The 13,107-nt window shown below is 40.7% G+C and overlaps 1 protein-coding gene across 3 annotated transcripts in view; it reads left to right on the top strand.

Moving 5' to 3' along the window:
- Positions 1 to 11,784, top strand: part of LOC108975738 (vacuolar protein sorting-associated protein 13B) — an 18,278-nt gene extending 6,494 nt beyond the window's left edge. For 2 of the 3 annotated variants that reach the window (XM_018944438.1, XM_018944439.1), the window contains exons 5-18: positions 1,201 to 1,405; positions 1,470 to 2,086; positions 2,143 to 2,603; positions 2,671 to 4,056; positions 4,119 to 4,275; positions 4,342 to 4,563; positions 4,656 to 5,704; positions 5,784 to 5,869; positions 6,815 to 7,082; positions 7,139 to 7,900; positions 8,741 to 9,228; positions 9,304 to 9,458; positions 9,518 to 11,290; positions 11,359 to 11,784. In XM_018944438.1, coding sequence (XP_018799983.1) covers positions 1,201 to 1,405; positions 1,470 to 2,086; positions 2,143 to 2,603; positions 2,671 to 4,056; positions 4,119 to 4,275; positions 4,342 to 4,563; positions 4,656 to 5,704; positions 5,784 to 5,869; positions 6,815 to 7,082; positions 7,139 to 7,900; positions 8,741 to 9,228; positions 9,304 to 9,458; positions 9,518 to 11,290; positions 11,359 to 11,580 — 7,851 coding nt within the window. In that variant the 3' untranslated portion in view covers positions 11,581 to 11,784. Of the gene's footprint in view, positions 1 to 1,200; positions 1,406 to 1,469; positions 2,087 to 2,142; positions 2,604 to 2,670; positions 4,057 to 4,118; positions 4,276 to 4,341; positions 4,564 to 4,655; positions 5,705 to 5,783; positions 5,870 to 6,814; positions 7,083 to 7,138; positions 7,901 to 8,331; positions 8,718 to 8,740; positions 9,229 to 9,303; positions 9,459 to 9,517; positions 11,291 to 11,358 lie in introns of those variants that run through there. The other variant, XM_018944440.1, reaches the window with a different exon arrangement.
- Positions 11,785 to 13,107: the final 1,323 nt, after the last annotated feature.

The raw sequence follows: 13,107 nt of genomic DNA, 5'->3' as shown, positions 1-13,107 counted from the left end.
AAATGCGTCTCGCTTCCCTCTTCAACTCTCGGTATCTATCCCATCCCGCACGTGTTGTGGTCGATCGTAACGTTGCGAGGTAGGCAGCCTGTTTTCTCTACGCTGCGACACGCCACTCCTCGTCGTTTTGGTTGCAGCTGTACTTAAGGAGTTTGAAATGCCGTCCCACAGTTCCCTTATGCCGAGTTGTTGACGAGTRCTCTCAGAGAACAGGAGTGCAAGCCGAGTAGAAAATCGTTCGGCTGTCTGTTGTGATTGCAGCTTCTCGACGTCAAACATTCCTTGTTTTTGATGGCGTGCGTTTTTTTCTGCACAGAGGAGGGTGCGAATCTTGGCTGCAAAAAGAAAGTGGTCCGAGTCTATGTTAATATCTCTCTGCGCGCGCACATCTAAAACACTGGAGACGTGTCTTCCATCTATCACAACATGATCGATCTGTTTGATGGTTTTTCGATCCGGAGACAGCCAGATAGCTTGATATCTCTTCTTATGCTGGAATCTAGTACTACATATAACCATATTTCGGGCCCCGGCRAAGTCGATCAGCCTCAACCCATTTGGAGATGTTTACCCGTGGAGGCTGAATTTACCGACCGCAGTGCCAAAGATACCTTCTTTGCCCACCCTGGCGTTAAAGTCGCCAAGCACGATTTTGACATCGTGGCGGGGGCAGCTCTCATAAGTGCGTTCCAAGCACTCATAAAACGCATCTTTGGTCACAYYKYMCTTCTCTCCCATCGGAGGGTGGGCGCAATTCAGCGATATGTTGAAGAAGCTCGCTTTGATGCTGATTGTGGCTAGACGTTCATTCACCGGAGTGAATGATAGTACTCGGCGATGGAGTCTCTCGCCCACCACGAATCCCACACCAAACTTGCGCTCCTTTATATRGCCACTGTAGTGTCTCTGTCCTTGTCCCGTCCATCGMATTTCTTGGAAGGCTGATGTCAGCCTTTATTTTGACGAGAAGTCATATGTAAAARAATCGTTTCTGGCCACTYCCAAGTGAATGGCGATCAGAGAACTTTCCTCACTTGCGTGAACTTCTACACATGACTCCATCCTCCCTTATAAACTAACCGATCAAAATCTAGTTCTTGTATGGAAAATATTTTATTTGTACAGCCGAAGTTAACGTTTTCCCTTGTTGTACATATATATGTATATAAAATATATAATGATTATTTGTTTCCATTCTAGTGTATAGCGTTACACACACATATGGGTATTTTGGGTAACGTCATTAAGCTTATAGGGCCCATGGCGCAGCTAAATGCCAGCGCACAAATGCAAAAGGTCCCACCTCCTATACGTGTTGTTACTGCATCTGAGGAAAATGCGGCAATAAAACATTTTTTGGAACTGGAAACTAGTTCATCGGTGTCCTCAGTCTTTTTGGAAAAGAGTAAACACTTTTAATAAGAAAAAACGTATATTTATTGTAATATGTATTTGATTAATTTGCACAGAAAGTACAGCTGCATCCACCACGTCATTTTTCTGCCAATGGTCCATCGCTAAGATAATTTGTGAATTGACAGCCAAAGAACGCAAGAGCAAAATGGTGCTCGAGCTCGAAGACTTGCTCTCCACCGTTGACAAACGTGAAGACTTCACCAAATTTACGGGCAAAGTTGGACAATGTAATCTGCTGTACTATACTCCAGATGCGGATGATGGTTGGATTGCTCAACCCGGTTTGCGTTTGAAAATGCTTGGTGAGGTAACCAATATGCCGTTTTTAAACTTTGTGTACACGTCAGTGGGCCTTAAGAGCTTCTATACACGCATCGGTGTCAAACCGAAATATGATGGCAGTCGCTCTATAGCCGAAATTTTAGTCACAATCCAAGCCATGGAAATAATAATCGATGTAGATATTTTAAAAGAGTTTGTAGGCTCYTTAGGTATGCTATTCGTTGCAAATAGTTGCAACACAAATCCCAAAGAAGCGACAGTTACAGAAATACAAGGGAATCCATCAACTGCTGCCGACTTACCACTAATACATTTGGATAGCAAAGGTTTTTCGTTGTATACACCTTTGTCAACGAACCGCGAATGTTGCACAGTGCTCATATGGAAGGTAGGCATAATTAGCTTTATTGTATGGCAAACTCTCTCATCTTGTAATGCCCTTAGCTTGAGTCGATGAAGATAACACCAAATTTGGAGAATCCACTACAACGTGCGCCAATACGACCCGACGTGTACAGCAAGGCCGCCCAACTGGGCTTCCTAAACACACCCGGCTCTTTGGTTGAGGATCGTCAATACGAATTGGTGTTGCAAAACATATCCGTGTCTAGCGGTGATTGGTYGGAAATTTTAGATCACATGGCACAGCAAGCAAAAACTTTTCAACACACGAATCCAGCGGTTGAGTGGAACACGCAGAATCGCGAGGCATCACCACATATTACGAACATATTTACACATTTCACTTTTATAGGCATCTTCGCGCCGTGCATTGCCTACAATAATGTATTAATTTGTGGACAGGCGCTCGAATTTAATTGTGCRTCTGATTTAGTGGCTACACTCAATACGGATCAGCTGTACGCATTAGGCTTAATGGCCTATAGCTTAACTAAACTACAGGAGTAAGTGCTAAGTTGAACTCATATTTAGAACTTCACGTTAAATTAACCTTTTTTTCTTAAACGCCAGCACCGCCGAAAAAAGTGTTTCCATACGAAAAACCAGCAGTATACGCTTACAAAAACAAAAATCAAGTTCCCACCAGAATATATCTGAACATGTCGATCCAAACTCAAGCAGCACCCTACAATGTGGGGAGCTACTCATTGCACCCAAGCATAAAAACGCACGCAACTCTGCGTCAGCCTTTGAACCAATCGATGAAAATACGGAACAAAATGTAAAAGCCGATTCGGGCATACACTCGCAATTATCGCGCGTGGAACATCAATCCACACGCACTGCGTCAACCGATACTCATGGGTGCAAGATCCCACAAACTGTATCCTTCGTTGCCGGCACTTTCACAATAGATTTATACCAAGTCAGCCCAGAGCTATCAAACTCCGATGACCTACAAGATAAATGCAAAACGAAAGCCACACTTTTGGTGCCCCTATTATCGCTGACCGTGTCGCAACCAAGCTATATGTTCACGCAAAATATATACGACAATACAACGCAGATGTCTGTATTCAATCTAAGTATACATTCAATGCCGACCGCTTCAGTGGATGCTGCCTCTGCCAGCATGTCTCCTATTGAATTTATCGACACAAGACCGGGTGAATTAGGGCCAACTGGCATACCGCCTCCACTTTTCACCATACGCAAACACATAACCAAACAAAAGCTCGTCGAAACAGATGTGGAAATAGCCAGGCCAATAATCGTAACACTACAGGAGCAACAGACGGTTGTTCTGCTGCAAAACTCTTTAATACTGTATGAAACCATATTGCGAAGCGGCTATCTCAATCCGCGTTCGTTAAGAGTGGTGCATAGCGCTTCTAAAATTATGCTCATGCGCAACCATTTCTACGACTGTGATCGACTGCATGTAAAGTTGGATAAAGTGATGGTGCTGATAAAGCATGCCGGAGAATACGAGGGCAAACTAGTATGCGCGGATATGCATCTTAGTGCCACATTCCTGCAGCGTCCCGAAAAGGCAGTGCTCAAAGCCTCAGTTGGTTCACTGCATCTGCAGGTGGGCGAAAAGATATTCCTCCATCCGGTTGCTATACGTTCGTCCCTTACTTTTGTCAGCGAACCTTGGTTTTATTTGCCGCTAGTAAGTGGTACAATGAAATTCGATGTGCTACATGTGGATGTGGATGTGAGCGGTTTGAAGGAGCTGCAACGCATACAGCAAGGTTTGGAAAGATTATCAGTTCGTCTCAATGACGAGTGGACGAATTTCTTGCGTAACCGTCCACCAATGGGTGCACCTTCGAGAGTGTCGGCTGACAGCTTGGTACCGTTACCACCGCCTTCCTTCAAAGAATTCCTAAAATCACGAAATATTAGCATGAAAAGACTGTCACGCGAGGAATTTTATCAAGATGACTTGCGGTAATACTCCAACAACTCCACATATATTGCTATACTTACTTTATGATTTTTTCTAAACGCAGCGCTGGCGCTTTCCAATTTGTAGAAATGTCTACAGATGCTTTCCTGCCGTTGCCTTATCAAATTCAAATAATTAAGAAAAATTTCGGCATCATTTGCTGGCGCTACCCTCAGCCAAGAAAAATGTGCAAAATCCAAGTATTTCCTGTGCCGATGGCGGTGAGTAAATACTAGTGACACTCCACTGCAGCCTGATTTAATATTGCACACACAATTCTCCCACAGGTACAGAAACCCATCAATATTCGTTGCCAAATGGAATACTTCAGTGAGTCGCATGAATGTTTCCTGCACTTCAGTGAATTCTGGCTCTCTGAGACGTCTGCCAAACATATAGTGCTGCCCGAACGCGAAATTTGTGCCAACATTTGGCGTGTGGTCATTATGCAATCGTTGGTGGCTGTAAACGGCGAATGCTTCGAACCCAGCGAGGAGGAGGAGGACAAAGTAAGTACTTACCTTCAAATGCTTATATTTGGCTTAACATTATTATCGTTTATCCTTTTATTTGTTTACTCCGTTCCCAAATGTGGATGCAGATACCGAGCTTAAAAATTGAGGATCTCTTCAAGCTCGAAAGCAACGACGCGGATTTTATTTTACATCCAAAAGTACTTGTAGGCTGCATGCGCGTCGATACTGCTTTTCAGTCGGAGTGTGTGCCCAAACTGCAAGTGTTACTATCGTGTTCGTCGTTGCAAGTGAAATTGTTCAATCAGGTCAGTGATGAGTACAAATTACCACCAGCACTTGCTGAATACACACTTGCGCCCACCAAGCAAATCAGTCAGGCATTTTTAACTGTACTGCTGGAAAAGCTTAGCATCCATGCTGCATTCAATAGTCCAGAGATTTACAGCATCGACAGCAGACTAACCTTGAATGTTAAATGTCTGGATTATGGTTTTTTGAATATGCTGTCAGTGCTGGAGGATGCCAAACTGCAAAGCTATGTAACTGTAAATCAGAAGAAACGTTTATTAAATATTAATGCAGTGCTTGAGAAATTCCGCATCAACATTGGGCCATCGATACTGCACACGCTGCTCTCGTCCAAAGCACACTGGCAGGAGCTGTTCAAAGCGCATTCGCCAGGTGACTGCCATGTACTATTGCCCAAATGTATTGTTGTGAACCGCATGCAAGCGCTGGTTTCTTTCGGACAAACTGGCACAACCGAACGCATACAACTGCAACCGCTAGAGTGCAGCTTGTACAGCTTCGGCAGCGATGGCAACAGCCAGGAGCTAACTTTCTTCGTTGCAGACAATGAAACGCGCATTACCGACGCCTCCCAATCGGTGGCGATACCTTTTAAATTCGATGGTGAACGACTGCTGCGGAGCATACGTATCGGTGACAAGTGTCTGATAATTGAATTGCAAAAACTGTCAGCCGCACAAGTGGTTGTGCTCTTGAAAGGCCAAATCGAGCTGGTGTCTATGGTKCCACAAGAGATGCGCGTCGAACTGCGCTTTGATGAGTCCAAAGAGGCGGAAGAAAAGAGACCACTGGAGTAYTTGGTGAAAAGCGAGGGTTATTCGTCGTTTTATGCAGCTGTACAACGCACATCAAATGTATTTATGAGGTATTAATATTTAGCTTCTTGAAAACTATTAACGAARTTAGTATGAACATATGTTATTTAAATGTGTAATTGTTTTCAGACTRAAAATGGTGATGCCAAAGGTTAAAGGTCGTACTGGTGACATACCCTTAAGGCCGAACAAAAAATTACCTTGGTTAGTGAAAGGTGTGTATTTTAGAAACAAGAAAAAACGTAAACTTCGGTTGCACCGAAGCTAAATACCCTTCACAGGTGCATTTCTGTTAGTAATTACATATTTGTTCAGTTTGTATGGAAGCTATATGTTATAGTAATCCGTTCTGATCAATTTTTTTGGAGATTATATTGTTACCTTAAGCAGCAATCCATGCCAAATTTCGTGAAGATACCACGTCAAATGAGGAAGTTTCCCATGCAAGCATTTGATTCCGATAATTCAGTTTGTATGACAGCTATATTCTATAGTAATCCGATCTGAACAATTTCTTCGGAGATTACATTGTTGCCTTAAGAAATAATTTATACCAAATTTCGTGAATATATCTTGTCAAATGTGAAAGTTTTCCATACAAGAACTTGATTCCGATTGTTCAGTTTGTATGGCAGCTATATGCTATAGTTAACCGATCTGAACAATTTCTTCAGAGATTACATTGTTGCTTTAAAGAAAAACTGCGCCAACTCTTCTGAAAATACATTGTGAAATGTGAAAGTTTTCCAAACAAGAACTTGATTCCAATCGTTCAGTTTGTATGGCAGCWATATGTTATAGTGGTCCGATATCAGCAGTTCCGACAAATGAGCAGCTTCATGAAGAGAAAATGACGTTTKCAAAATTTCAAAAGGATAGGAATAGTTCGTATATATACAGACAGACGGACATGGCTAAATCGACTCAACTCGACATACTGATCAATTATATATATACTTTATAGGGTCTCCGACCCCTCCTTCTGGATGTTAAAACTTCGTGACAAACTTAATATACCCTGTTCAGGGTATAAAAATTAGATGCGTATAGCATCTAGCCCTAATATTGCATATAGCAATTAATATGTGTAATGTTTAAAAATATTCATATAAAACAGTTACTCATTTCTATTTCCACCATTTACTTTAATTATTCCTCAGTACCCACGACAAATAACGAATTCGTTAGCTTCTGGGTTCGGGTGGTACGCGAAGATATGCCCGACTTTTGCCACGAATTATTCGAACCACAACGAATACTCGTTACAATTTGGCCAATATTTGAGTTGCAATCACGACTGCCGTGTCCGCTGTCTGCCACAGAGAGTACAACTGGAAAATTATTTGAAATCGAACSACGCGGCGGCCGATTTGCGCTTGATGTACCGGCCACACATTTGACGGAGCACAAAATTGAGTTTAACACCACGTAAAGCGAATCGAATACATAAAAATAACATTACTTTATGAATTTGACAATTTTAGGTATCCTTTAAATTGTGATTGCGGCACAGAGCAAACTCTTTCGCTGAAATCCATGCAGTGGAACTCATTTTTTTGGTATGATGAAAGGAACTGGGGCATTGATGACGCGCTACATAAGCTGAAAGCCGAAACAGCGCCGTCTACGAAATGGCCAATAGATGACGAGGATGAATTGCGTGTGGAACGCATGTCACACTGCACCGGCGCTGCCGATCTTGTCTATCGGATTAAACCCGCAAAAGAGTTTTCTTGCACTACATGTTTGGAAGTAACTGCCTGTTCAATGTTCATTAATGCTACTGGCTTAGATATAGCCATTTGTTTTGGTGAATCCAAAACACGAACGACTATCCAATCAAATTGCCTTGAAATGTTGGGTTTTATTAGCACCTCCTTCACCATAGATTTGCCTTTAGAAAATGCCGATTCACCATGGGTGTGTTCAATGCCAGTTTATGCTAATGGCATCAACCCATCGAGTGGCCCACGTGGCTACGTTTTACCCGACAATGATAGCATAGATGTAGGTATAGTACACGCAGCAGAGGTCTATAAATTTGTTTTGGAATCCAAATTTGATGACGAAAAACGCGTATTTCGACTGCGTCCCAAATATGTCGTTGCCAACTTCGCCAAATGTAAACTTCAGCTATTCACATTCGCAATGGATCATAAAGAGAGTGCGCAGCGGCAAGCTCTCGAGGAATTTTCCGCCCTAGCTACTAAACTGGAGTTGAACACAGTGCAATGGTCGGAAAATTGGTGAGAACTATTTACTATTACATAATTAGATATGCATATATTTGTGAACCAAGTTTAAGATTATAAGACGAAAAATTATTAGAGTAAATTGSGCTGTTCGTCCCATCCACAAACTATAAAGGCCGCATATTTTACATTAGGTTATGACCAAAAAACGAATGCGTCGTTTTCGATGTTCGTACTCTGAAAAATTGGCTGATAGACATCTCTAAGAAGGACTCACTAAATATGAGCTCCTTATTATAACGGGAAGGTTACCGCCTAACGGTTTATCTATTCATAATCAAAGCTCAAACAGAGATAGTTTTACAAAAGCATTGCTTGCATTTTAAAATGTTGTTTTTTCATTGAGTTATAAAAACCGAAAGAAAAAAAACAAATTTGCTTTAAAATACCCAAACTTTAATCGTTGCTATTTTTTCATCCTTTAGGTTTACGACAAAATGGACTACAGCGCCTATATTTAGTTATCTCTAGTTAGTGATAACGAACCATATCTTCCCACAACATTAAACCACATACGAGTTCCGCTTAGTCCCCTTGACTTAACAGTAAATATTTCAACTATTAAATAAGGTATCTTACTTTAGGCGAGGTTAGAATAGGTTTCGGGCGTGATCACGGAGAATGCGACTATAGGGATCTTATTTATACAGTTAACACAGCTGTCCTTTATAATGCAAAARCACCTTGGTATAGATCATCAACAGAGTGCAGAGTTAAGATGACTAATACAAATATACAAAATTTTTAAAGTTATTAAAAATTCGGTTATACCGAATCCTATCTTGCTTATTTCACATTATATAAGTCTACTTTACTCCATTTTCCTAAATGTAGCATTGGTCAAACAATTAATGCATTCCACGATTTAAGACCCAATAAAAAGGCCAAACGTACAAAGGATACGGCCTACATTTGTTTTATCAGTTTAATATTGCCCGATGGCGATGACTTCTCCATACCCATTCCGCTTAGTATACCGTTTACAAGACGCAGCTTTGCAGTACAAAATGGGGAGGAATCTCTGCCATTAGTTGCCACACTCATCGAAAAGGATCGCATTTACTATTTGAATATATTTGAAGACAATAGCCCCGCTCTGCTGGTCACCAATCAAACTGACGTGCCCTTCATTATCGCACAAACGAGCGCATCGGAAAACAGCAAGGTTTCCAACACTACACCTGAGTATAGTGGACGGCACTTCGAATGGTATCAGCATGTGCCGGCATACAGCAAGTGTTACTACACACCACCGGAGCTTTATACGAGCTTTCCAGATGTTGAGTCAACTACGTGCAATATCACTCTAGCACTGCAAAAAGGTATGGATTTAAAAATTCCTTAAATATGGATAAACTTACATATATGTATWTATTTGTATGTGTGYATAAATTTAGAAAATCCCACAAAGAAAACATTAAAATGGTCAAAGCCGATACGCACGGATAGAACATGGGAGAAGTTCCTGTACATACCCAACCATGGCGACGTCAAAGTTATAGTCTGTGATAAACATCGGGTCACACGTATTTTTGTGTACTACATAGCTCAGGTACGTCCACATGAAATATATAAGAAAGAATTGTATTACATCATTTTACGTCAATATAGCTGGAGTTTTCTGTAAAAGATCTACGTTCTCGCCTGTTAACATCGAAGGCTACCACCGACATTGATAGCCCGAATTCATCGCTCTTATCGATCTCACCGAGCACTGCCATCCACGAACCGATAACTATGAGCAGCACACCCGCTAAGTGCAGACACTTTTCGAACGAATGTGATACGAAAACGCAGAAGATTCGTTGTTTTATTAAGGAGTTAATTGTTAGTTTGCACGCGGACGGCAAGACAAATGACTGTACGAAATCTGAAATTGTCACTCTGTATGCGGATGATTCGTTGATCGCCTTCGATGATGACGACGATGATAGAGAATTACACTTGTTGTTGCCCAATTTTCAATTAGATAATCAAAATTACGTGTGCGGCCAATATGATTTTCCTGTGGTGCTGTGCGCACAGGAATTATACGAACGGAAGCCGATTGTGCCGCCGGTGCACTTTCTAGATCGCACCTATCAGAATATTCGTAATCGTGGCTTAATGGCGCATTTCAGCATTGGTTTCTTTGAGGATGAAATGAAACTGCATTCCATTGTGTGCACATTCAGTCCAATGCGTATTTACATCGAGGATTCGTATCTTAACTGTTTGCTGGACGGAGTTGTAGACTGTACGCCCTCAAATTGTGCATACCGCTCCGAACTGTCTAGCTCACGTATAATTCTGGCTAGTGGTGAATATCTATTGCCTCGTGTCATAGTTGGCCAAGCGATTTGTATTGCCGAACCGCTGCAGATACGYGAATTTCAAATCGAGCCACTTAGTGTGCTTCTCTCCGTGCATACTTCCATACGACTGTACATAGCGCTTGATCATTCACCGCTCTCATTTTCCACTTACAACCGGCAACATATACTAACAATACCCCTGCGTTTCGGACAGTCGCTAAGCATGCATTACCTATCTGGTGCTATTTTTGGCGCAGGTTGGGTTGTGGGCTCACTAGAGATACTCGGTAGCCCTAGTGGTTTAGCACGCTCCTTTACCACAGGCTTGCGGGATTTCGTTTCGATGCCAGTGGAGGGACTCTTTCGCGGTCCGTGGGGATTTATCATAGGTGTTACACAAGGSTCAGCTTCGCTTTTGCGCAACGTAACGGCCGGTACATTGAATTCAGTGTCAAAGTTGGCTGCGTCTGTTGCACGAAATCTCGATCGTCTTACATTAGATCAAGAGCATATTGAACGTACTGAAGCMTTACGTCGCTGTCGGCCCCACGGTTTCACKGAAGGATTAGCTCAGGGTGTCACCGGTTTGGGTATAAGCATTTTAGGTGCGGTTGGTGGCTTGGCACGCCACACTCTAGAAGCGCGATCGCCCGTAGAAGTGATGACTGGTGTTGGAAAAGGTCTAGTTGGCGCAGTAACAAAGCCTCTAAGTGGTGCAGCGGAATTGTTAGCACTTACTGGACAAGGTGTACTGCATACTGTTGGTTTCAATACCATGCCAGAACTGCGTGTTCCCAGYATCTGTGTAAATATTATAACTGAACCGTCAGCATATCGTATTTGGAAGTTGTTACCGGGCACATTGAGATCGGACCAAATCTTATTTAATCATGAGGTGACCTTAGTAACGCATGAACAATTGCGACAGGGTTATGCTCTCCTTACATCTAGTGTATTTGCACTTATGGAGATGCAGAGCTACAGTTTAATCTGTGTCATCCCCATCGACAAGGTGGAGATGACAAGTGATGCGATGGATAAAACGCTTTATTATATACATTTGGTAAAAGACAAAGAAGGCTCTGACGAGGTAAGTAAATAGAATATACATATATTTTTATTGCGGCGTTAATTAAATAATTCCTTTTATTTTTACAGGAGAACTATACAAACCAGCGTATTATGACTTACATACATTCCTCAACTTCATTAAAGAATATGCCAACAACAGCTTCTGGTTCATTGGGTGATTTACTGCAAACCCATGAGCATGAGTTGCAAGTGAGCAGACGCAAGCAAACCGACTGGTCGTTCTATATTAATGAAACGCTGGGGGAACATATTATTAAGTATTTGAGGGTAATGAACAGAAATTGTTAATGAAGTATTTTAAAAATTGGACATTAGTGGTGAGCACACACCAAAATTCCATTGCGAAATTAAGGTTAAYGTTTTATGATTATCCAAGACATGTTTGTAAATATAGCATACTGATATATCCCTATTTAAGGTTAGGAAATCGATTTCTACAAATTATAAGTTATTTAAAGAAAGTCGTAATAAATTTATTTAATGCGTTTGTAATTTATTTTTTATAACTTAGCTTTGTATTAGGGTTTTAATTATGAACAAGTAAGGAAGTGCTAAGTTCGGGTAAGGAAATATTTTATACTTTTGCAACTGAAAGATCGAAAATCCTTATATTTGGTATATGAGGCCTAAGGGAAGCATTGATCTCATTCAAACCATTTTTGGCACAAAGGTAAAGTATGTATTATCACAGAAACATTTTTCGCAAATTATTGTGCAAAGTTGAATCCGAATACATTGCTTGCTTCTTGATTTAAATTGAAACTCATATAGAATATATTATATTTGTAGTAATGATATGTCGTAACGCCAAATCTGAATAAAATGGATAAATAGATAGATGTGAGAGGATGTGCACTACGACGATTGATCTATTGTGCCGATGTCGAAATGGCAACGTTCTAATGCAGCTAGTTTATTATACCCCTCCTACTGCTCGCTGCGCAGCCCAWTCCAATCAGACAGACAGAATTAGCAGACCAGGTTTGCACTTCGTCTCTCAACTTAATTTCTCTGGTTAGTAGTTAAGCCTCTGCACCTCATGATTACCAACGAGGAAAATGCTTAGCCCCCATACAATATATCTTAAATTTGTATATAGGAATTTCAAACTTCTATTTGGCTTAAAATTTTATATACATATATTAACCGATGGCAGATGTCTTATCAAAATTAGGTGAAATTATAATATATGTATAATACATTGTATATGATGTATGATATATGTATGTAATAGTTTAATGCCGAATATGTTTTCTAGTAAACTTGAAAAATGCCAAACATTAATGCAATCAGTCCAGATCTCTAACCCCAATATACGCGATATAGTTTTTTCCATCCATTATGACTTTCTATCTGACTTTAATTTTAAAGAAATTAAAATAAAWTTTTTGTCATAACAATGCTGTGGTAAAGCCATGAATATGAATGGMATTGGTCTAGAGCTTTTTTATATAGTTTTACAGCACCTATCAGGCTGTATTTCCCCGCTTTTGAACCGTGTAAATTTCTAGAGTATAAAATGTTTGGTTARAMSAGAACTTAGACCTTCCTCAATAATATATACGTGCAAATTCGCCCGTTTGAATGAACCCGATTAATTGTTCTCCCGCATAATTGGTTAAAGATGTGTGTTATATAAAAAAAAATTTCACTTTCCTTGGATAATTGAACAAATAACTTTCATAAAAAATAACCTCTTGCATCAGTATTTGAAAACAATGTATGTTGGTGAATATATTTTGGATTGGGCTGATTTGGGGAGCAAAAGAAAGATCCCTCGAAGTTTTAAAACACAAGAACATATTTTTATTCAAT

This window comes from Bactrocera latifrons, unplaced genomic scaffold, assembly GCF_001853355.1.
Source record: "Bactrocera latifrons isolate USDA-ARS-PBARC rearing strain unplaced genomic scaffold, ASM185335v1 scaffold_692, whole genome shotgun sequence".
NCBI classification, from domain to species: Eukaryota; Metazoa; Arthropoda; class Insecta; order Diptera; family Tephritidae; genus Bactrocera; species Bactrocera latifrons.
The sequence above is the reverse complement of the archived record's forward strand: the minus strand, read 5'-3'. Positions and strand labels throughout refer to the sequence as shown.